This window comes from Cynara cardunculus, assembly GCF_001531365.2.
Source record: "Cynara cardunculus var. scolymus isolate 2C chromosome LG 5, CcrdV1, whole genome shotgun sequence".
Classification (NCBI taxonomy): Eukaryota; Viridiplantae; Streptophyta; class Magnoliopsida; order Asterales; family Asteraceae; genus Cynara; species Cynara cardunculus.
This window is the reverse complement of record NC_037532.1, coordinates 6,798,316-6,807,656: the sequence shown is the minus strand read 5'-3', so window position 1 is coordinate 6,807,656 and position 9,341 is coordinate 6,798,316. Positions and strand designations below refer to the sequence as shown.

General features: G+C 34.8%; 2 protein-coding genes across 2 annotated transcripts; both read left to right on the top strand.

The window, feature by feature from the left end:
* The first annotated feature begins 230 nt into the window (after positions 1-230).
* LOC112513404 lies at positions 231-1,457 on the top strand. The gene has a single exon (XM_025119654.1). It carries the CDS (start codon positions 308-310, stop codon positions 1,295-1,297), a length of 990 nt encoding a protein of 329 aa, XP_024975422.1. The 5' UTR covers positions 231-307; the 3' UTR covers positions 1,298-1,457.
* Positions 1,458-2,485: 1,028 nt separating this feature from the next.
* Positions 2,486-7,885, top strand: LOC112513158 (non-structural maintenance of chromosomes element 4 homolog A). The gene is made up of 7 exons (XM_025119320.1): positions 2,486-2,869; positions 3,008-3,088; positions 3,818-4,070; positions 4,153-4,243; positions 5,214-5,430; positions 6,320-6,411; positions 7,365-7,885. The coding sequence occupies exons 1-7, from the start codon at positions 2,695-2,697 to the stop codon at positions 7,620-7,622; spliced, it is 1,167 nt and encodes a 388-aa protein (XP_024975088.1). The 5' UTR covers positions 2,486-2,694; the 3' UTR covers positions 7,623-7,885.
* The last annotated feature ends 1,456 nt before the right edge of the window (positions 7,886-9,341 follow it).

Here is a 9,341-nt window from a genome sequence, read left to right as displayed (position 1 = left end):
ACATTTATTTATTTAATATTAAAAACATCTAATTTTGAAAATTTCAAATTTCAAATATTTAGTTGGCACCTTAAGCAGATTTACATATATACCCCAAGGATCATAGAATTTTATGTAAAAATAGTAATAATACAATGGTATTTTGGACAATAAGAATTTTTAGAATATTGACAAAAACGATTTGTCTAAATTAAAAATATGCAATTCCTCATCTTTATATTGAGCGAAATCTCCGCCGGAAAACTCTGAAACACTTCTCCTCTCTTTCTTAAACCCTCACCGCCGGGAACATAGACAAAGAGTAGCCATGAAAGCTTCGATGAAGTTTAGGGAGGAACAAAAACCTCTGTTTCGAGCAAAAGTGCCTCTCAATATTCTTGGGTTTCCGTTTCAATCGGGTGTTGTAGCCGGTGAATCTAAAGAGCTGTCGTTGAATCTCAGCACTTTCTTCGAATCCGGTCCGTCTGTGAAGGTCGCTTATCGTCCAAATGATTCAATTAATCCGTTTAGTCTCGTATTCAAGACCGGAATCGGGCATTTGGGTTCTCCGATTTCTAGCTCATTGAACATGAGCGCTGAATTCAATTTGATTGGAGGCGCTCAAAACCCTAGTTTTTTTGTTCACTTCAAGCCTCAATTCGGCGATTTCACCGTCAAAAAAACTCAATCGTCGGTGTTTAAGAAGCAAATGAACAGCGGTGGTGGTGTTCCAGATGAAGATGTGCCGGTAATTGTTGATTTGTTTGAAAACGGCAAGAAATTTTCCAATTCGCCGCTGGAATCTCCTGCCGCCGGCTTGCTGAAAGGCGTCTTATCCGACGTCGAAATGACCGCCACGACCACCGTCCCTTTGAGGAAACAAGCTAATTTGAATTTCCGATGGGGATTTAGACTACCGGCGACGGAGGAAACGGCGATGGTGCTGATGAAGAAGAACAACAAATCAACGGCCGGGATTTCTTTCCAGACACTTCCGGTTTTGATCATCAACAAGATCGGGATCGAACACGTGGCACGTGACCATTGCAGGACCTCAAGCAAAGCGGGGCCAGGATCCAGTGACGTGGCAGATGCCTTTTTGGGTGTCAAGAAACAGCTGGAGATGATACAAGCTGAAAACGGGATGTTAAGGAAAGCCATGGATAACTTGAAGGCTGAATTTTCCGCCGTCAAGTCTGGCAATAACGCCGTTAGATTTAACGGCGGAGACAAGGGACATTTTGGAAGAAAGGCCATGGATGATGATCTTGTGAATGATGAATTGAAGAATGGATCGAAGGGTATTTCAGACATTTGATTAAATTTGTCGAAACTACGGGTTTTGATTTTCGAGAAATTAAAATTTCGAAGTATGAAATGAAAAATAAATCTCTTATAATTCATGAAGGTTATTGATGTAATTCTCCTCTTGCACATCGTATCAACTTAAATTTTATAAAATTTCGTGTTGTTTGGAATATTAGTAAAAAACACGAGATTGTTTCGTTTTTTTCGATGTTCAGTTCCATAGATAAGAAATAACTCTAAAATACCTTTTTACATGTGATTCATAAGGGACGTGTTTTATATGAGTCGGTTGAGATTGCTGACAATCAACGTTTTGCTCAAATATGTAAAAAAATTAAAAATGTTGTTTTTCTTCTACATATTCTTATTTACTTGAGAACATAAAATATATTTATCATTGTTTAAAAAAAATTTAAATATGTAATGAAAAATAAAGAATGTTTTATTTGTTTAGTAGATGGATACTCGTACAATGTAGCGAGATATATCTTGATTTTAATATTTTATTTTATTATTTATCTCAATCGATTTTATAATATGGTCTTACGTGATTTTGAAAAAACGATGATGTTTTTATTTTCGAATAAAATATAAATTTGAAGATATCATAAAAACTTGACAAAAATATATTGATATTAGTATCAAATTGACTATTTAAAATTTCTCATTTTTTGTGTAATTTTTAATTGATTTTTTATTATAATTGATTTTAGGTTTAATAACGAAGTAATTTATATTTGGTTTAATAATATAGTTTTTTTTATAAAGATAATAATTAATTATTTTGTTAGAAGTCGATAATTATTCTAATTATATTTTAGATTTTTATATTTTAAAATGAGATTTTTATCTTTTATTTGATTATGTTTATCCGCAGGTAGTTACACGAATTCAAACATGAAATTTTAATAAGTTGTATTATACATAATTAACTTGTAATGTTGAATTTTATGTAATATACATCAATATACGGTAATTCATGTATAAAAAATAGTTTTTAAGAATTTTTGTCAAATACTTTTTAACATAGTATAGATTAAAAATATCCTATAATTTAGTGGAGTTTTTGAAGTAAACATAAACTTGGAGGTAGTGAAATGTATTTTGGGTGGCAAATTATAAATTTGGAGGAAAAAATGAAAACAGATCAAAAGAGGATGGCGGCCCCAAATCGCGGTTTTCATCAAAAGTTTTGAAATTTTGGAGCTCGAATTTCGATTTCGAACCCTATTTTCTTTTCACAATTCGATTTTACCCAAATTCTGCAATATTTTTACCTCTCAATTGATGCCACTTCTCTCTGTCATAAATTCTAGGGTTTATTTACCTTACTTCAATTGATTTCTTCCCTTTTTTTGAGGTTATTTGAGCAAGATTTTTTCTAATCTTCTGTTGTGTCCATTAATCATGGTTCGAAGCGTGAAAGGTGAACCGAGTGGTGGTGAGAGTAAAGTTAATGGTGTTAGGCGGAGGAAGAGGGAAGAGAGTGATCGTAATGAAGGAGATGACGAGAATAACGGTAATGGATTGGAGCGTAGGGTTCTTCGGTCTCGATATCTTGCTGTCAAGAACCTGATAAGCGGTAATACTCGTTCACTCTGGTACAATTTTGGCCGTGAATCAGGCTTTTGTTGTTTAACTTTCTATTATTGTTATGGTGTAGAAACCTATGTAATGTAAGTCAGTTATGGGGTTTCCAATGGTTTTGTTTTTGTTGCAGTCAAGAGAGATGATATTACAAAGGCTGATTCGGACAAGTTTAACTCAATCTTCGATGAAGTTGAATGCCTGCATCAATTGGGTAACTTACTCTACCATACTGTGTTGTATGAGTCAGTGGTTTGTGTTGTGTGTTGCAGTGTGGGTTTAAACTTATGGATAATTGGCTTGGTTGTTTATCATATTGTTCTATATATTTGTTATACTACCAAAGAATGGGAGCTGCAAGGAACCAAGGATTGTAAATTTCACATGCTCTTTTGGAGCATCAGTAGTCGATTAGTTTAAGGCATAATTACAAACAAGCAATTTTTAGAAACTTGATGTCAATCTTGTTACTTCTTCTTGTGTAGTTTTTAATTTCATGGTTTAATTTATGCCACTTGGGGAATGGCGAGTGTTATATAGAACAAGGATCAAGATCATTTGAATTCTTCATCTGTACATAATTAGTTTGTCTGTTCAAGTTTGTGTTCACTAACCTTCTTCTGTTTTCTGCAAATGGTTGTATTCTTTCATGGTTTCAAGGGACCATTTCTTTGTAAGAAATCATTTGTTACCATGCTTGCACCATATCATTCTTATCACATGTTTACATAACATAGGGTATGGGAAACATGACAGATGAATGTGCTACCAAATTAAAACACAAGACAGAAAAAAGCAAGTCATTGTCTTTGTGAGATTGCAATATGACTTCATTTTATACAATTCTTGTGATGAATATTTCTCTGAAAGTGCCTTCATCAGCTTGTTCTATGTATAAACGTGGATGATGGACCACCTAACATGTGCTATGTTTGGTTTCCAGTACAGAAGCCTAGGGAGCAAGTTGCTGATGCGGAGGCCTTATTGGACATCACTAATACATTGATGACCTCTGTTAAGGCCCAAACTAGTGAAGGAGTGACCGCAGCTGATTTTGTATCTTGTCTACTGAAGGACTTCGGACAACTTGGTGGAGGAAGTGATGGTGCTGAGGGAACTAGGAACTCTATTAGGTGGAAGGAGATTGGTTCTTCAGTATCTCATGTTTTTCTCAAGGGTGATGGATGCTGCACGATGTAAATACAGATGGGTTTAATTCTGTGCTTTTACCAGTCTTGTTCTTCTCTTGCTCTCTAAAGTGTTCTTTGTTTGTTGCAGGCTTGGACCAATGAATTCTGAAGTCAAGCAACGAAAGGCTGTTGTCCATAGAAAGCATACAAGACCAACTGAAAAAGCTCGGCCTGAAGAGGTAATATAATATTTGGATGAACTGTGAAGAGGTATTTTGCATTCTTTCTTGAATCGTTTATTTCAATGTGGTGCGAGCCTGCAAGGTGATGGAAGTTGTTTTCTTTGACGGTTTGGCACTGTGTATAACCCTGTATTGTTATGCTAATTGTAGTTTATAGTTTCCTGACCTGCAAGATAAATGGTTCTGATTTGAATATGTTGGCTTACAAAGGACAGAGCATTGGAAATATGGGTGTCACATGAGATTAATTCTCTCCCTGTCTACAATTGTTGCAAAAAAATCCTTTCAAGGATGTCTCATGTTGCAACATTTTTGGAATTCTTTAGACTAATGTTACTTGGTTGGTCCACATGATTTACTTTTGTTTGGAAACTAGAAGTTACCTTCAGATGCATTTCCTTTATATTTTCGTTATGGAAGAGTGTTTTAGATATTCGACAAATGGTTAAATACTTTTATCCATGTGTGTAGAATCTCTTGTTGTAACTCTAATACTTTTATCATCATCTGTAGATTGCATGATTTACTTTAATATATGTCTCAGTTCTAGTCATGATTGAACTGGTTGAATATAACTTTGATATTAGGAAACACGACATATATGAAGTCATTTGTTTCTGGTCTCAAGGTCATCTTATTCGTTTTCTCTATCCTTTTTTAAAATTCTTCATACTTTTTTGACAAGCTTTTCCCCACACCTTTCACAAGCTGGGAGTCTTCACGGAGATGACCACTCTACTCTTTGGGGTGGAAGTAAGGTCTTTGTACATCCCAACCCCCCAGATATCGCTTCTGTGTGTGGATATACAAGAATCGTTTGGTTTGGTTTCTAACATATGAAGTCATAGAGTAGGCAGCCAGTTTATTTGACCTGAGTGCGGACATGATGCCTGCAGTAGAGAATTGATTGATTTTACTTGCTTTTATGGATCTCACAAGTGCATTGACTTTATGCTGGCTTTTGCAGCTTGCTGGAAGTTCTAAAGAAGAGAAGACGGACACTGATAAGAACATGGCAACCATGTTTAATGTGTTGAGAAAGAATAAAACTGTCAAACTTGAAAGTCTAGTGTTGAATAGAAGCTCATTCGCACAGACTGTTGAAAACCTATTTGCATTGTCCTTTCTTGCTAAAGATGGCCGAGCTGAAATAAAAGTTGATGAGAAAGGTTGTCATCTAGTGGGTAAGCACTTTCACAAATAACATTGCTAGACAAGGTTTTAAAAAACTGAATCGTGCCTCAAGGCGTTTCCCTTCAACGAGGCGAGGTGTAAGCCTTGAGGTGGAAATATATATACTACATAATATATATTTATACCAATCTGCATTTCCCTGCTTCTACTCAGAAAATATATGCAATACATACACACACTTCACACTTGAGTACTAACACTATATATACACACACACATATATCATACTAAATTACCAGAAGAATCTACATACACTTTTTCAATCACAAAATATAGATATAGTCACAAATAAATAAAATATTGATCTATTCTTAACATATATGTATGTATTAATATGCTCACAACTCATCAAGAAAGAATATTAAATATCAACAAAGTGGGAGTAGAAGTGTGACCGTGACATGTAGTGGAGACTAAATATAAAAGAAGTGTATCCAGCATATACATATACATATACATATATATAATACTCCTGTGAACCGAAGAGAACTGAAGAAGAAAATGCAAAGAAAGTGGGAGAAAACTGGAACTAACGAAGGACACAAACGAGTAGCAGATAGGGCTTAGAAGAACTAGAGAAGTATGGGGTTTTCAAAAAAGAAATAGAGAAGGTTTCAGTCATTTTTTTTTGAATAATTTAGCCTCTGTATCGAGGCGTATGCCTCTCCACCGCCTCACGCCTCACCGCCTCGGTTACCGCCTCAGACAATTGAGGCGTATGCCTCGTTTGGGGACTGAGAGGCGCCGCCTCAGGTCTGTTTTTGGGACGCCTCACACACTTTTTAAAACCATGTTGCTAGGAAAACCTTCTATTAATTTATTTGAGAGACTTGCCTGAATGCCTCTTGAACCCTTATGTGTTAATGCTGTTTCTTTCAGTACCAAAGAATGCTCCAGCTGCCAATGCAGTTGCTTCGAAGGAGGTTTCATACAGTCATTTTATCTTCAGATTTGATTTCAGAGATTGGAAGGTAATTTTACAAGAATTTCAATTTTATGTTGATGTTTGAATTTTAAATTTCAATATTCGAACTCAAATTTGAGGGATCTTAAAATTTTTGATGTCTGAATTTGCATTTCAGAAAATCATACAAAAAATAAAATATGAAAACCATTGTCAACTTAAAAAACTTGTTCATAAGTTTTTGCTTTAGATTTTTTTTTTGGGTTTCTTTAAGCTTTACCTTTTAATATTTTAGGAGGCTGGCACTATGTAGCGGCTAGTAATTAGATTTTTACTTCTAGAAAGTGTATATTATATATTGTACATTGTTCGGTATAGCAGATATTTATAATCTTATGCTATATATTTATATTTAATTGAATTGAAATATGGATATTTGTATTTGAAACACCAAACAGTCGGATACTTATATTTGAATAACTTCAGTCAAATGCAAATTTGAACTCAAGTACAACTTATTTAATCTGGATAGTTTACTATTCTCTTATATGGTATTGATTGGTAATCAGATTTTCTGGTTACCATTTACTGGCATTGGCCCAGTATGTTTCAGTTATCATAAGATTCCTAACCCCATCTTGAGTTTCTTCTAAATCAGTAGTGTGTTTGGTACATGATACATAACAAGACAGGATAGACCAAAAACTTCTTGTCCCACCTTTGGCGTGACAATTAGACTAGGTCAAAACACGACCGAGTGAGACAAAAAGTGTAGTTTTTTGTCCCATGAATATAGGTGGAACAGGAACTAGGGAAATGAGAGAAGATAGGTAAATTACTAAACTAACCCATATCAAATTAAATGCTTGAAATCTTCTGCAATTCATTCACCAACCTACCTGACCCTCACCAGTCTCGTGCAGTCCGGTCCTGTCCTTGTACCAATTGCACCCATAAGGAACAGAATGGCTACAAAAATGAGATGATCTAAAACCTTGTAATCTGTTTGGCAATTCACAGTTGATGCTGGACTCGGTTGCTCCTGGAGACGAACTCATGCCAAACAGGAATCCAGCCTATGATGCATCACCTAATTCTCAACGAGAATCCGCTTCAGATGAAAATGGAACGGTTTTGCCGACAACACCAATTAGGAAGTTCTGCAGGAACCGTGGTTTGGTTCTACAAGAACAAACGGTTGTTGAAGACTCGCCTGAAAGTGGTGATTCTAGATCAAGAGCGGCTGCGATTCGTAGAGGGAAACGGAAACTTAGGTAAGGAAGTTGCAACACAAAATCCAATTCCGTTTTGGTGAGCATCGTGTACATTCTTGTCAACATTGAAGTGGGAGGTTAGTACTAACTCTTAAAGAGTAAATTTTAGCATCAATAGACTGACTTTATTGGTTGATTAAACCTGTTCTAGCAGTTCTGTATTTATTTTCAACTGCTTGGTGGTAGAGAGAGATCATATTTTGCATTTGGTTTGCCTACAAGGGTTGTATTGTCGATTTGTGGTTTTCTTAGTTTGCATACGGATAAGTTGTATCAAATGATTGATGATGAAAAATGAATTATGAGTAGAGAAAACAATATATTTGAAGTTATAAAAATATTTTGATGTACTAAAGTATCAACCCGATTAGCTTTTACCGTTTGAGTTGGATTGGGTTGGGTTGAGATTTTTCATACCACAAACATTGGATTGGGCTATTTAAATATCTTCAACTCGATCAATCCCACTCATAAGCACACCCTATAAATGAGGAAATGAAATTTGAATCAAAAGAATTCAATATTCCAATTCCATTATATTTCTTTGGAAATCTATGAAGAAATGCTACCTTTAGAGCAACTTCAATCGAATGGCAAAACACTAGTTTTGTCGTTCTTTTGGATCCAACCGCACGGCATAAACGGCATAAATTTGCCGGAGGTGAATTTTGAACTGCAAATTTGCCGGAGAAGACTTGGACGCCAAAAAGGTGGTCCCCACCACCATCCATAAATAAATAAATTTTTTAAAATAAATTATAAACAAATAATTACAAATATTAATTTTTAGGTTTTTATATTTATTATTTTAATGTGGGGTCCATAAATTTGGTTTTTTTTTTTAAATGTGATTGGAGCTGAGTTTTTTTTAATGTTTATGGGTCATCATATTTGCTCTTTTTAGTGTTCTTTTTTATGATATGAAATTGCTCTTAGTGTGTAGAATCTATGAACAAGTGCCACCTTTATATTTGGCATGCTTTTTCTTTTAGTATTATTGTACTATAGGATAAATTGCATTAAATGAATTGGACTCTGTTTTTTATATTATTTTGGGCATATGAATTTTAGGTTTTGTAAACGAATAGTTCTGAAAACTAGTTTTTTAAAGTGACGGTTTTAAAAGTTGGTTTTTCAAAATATGATTTAAATTTTGGTAGTTGCGAGTCGAGGTTTTGAACCCCAAACACCATCTCCGAAAGCCATGGACCCCACTTAATCTCTATTGGATTTATTTTCGAAAGTAATCTTAAAAAGGAATCCCGACCCCTCTCAAGGTGGGATGCTCTGTGCCAAACGGTGTTGGAAAGCACTTCAATCGCATCAAGGTGAATTCCCCCAACATTAGTTTCTGAAAGACGATCATGTTTTGCTCAACTAACACTTTGCATAGTTGATCTAAATTAGTTATTTCTTAACGTTTCACAAGTTAAAAACAAAAGGCGTTAATATTGTTAATGCGCACAACACATGTTAGAAAGAAAAAGAACGGTCTCTTTGTTTTCTTTTATCATTTCTTTATCGACATATCTTCATTAACCTCAATCTAATAGAATTCCCTCCACTACTTAAATCCGAAAGCGTAGAGACAAATAATGTATCAATACTTTTAAAAACCATTTTTATGCGTAAAATACTGTTTAATAATTTACATTACTTAAAACTCAAGATTACAAGTAGATTGTGCGTAACTACAACTTATTAAAGCTCCATATCTGAATTC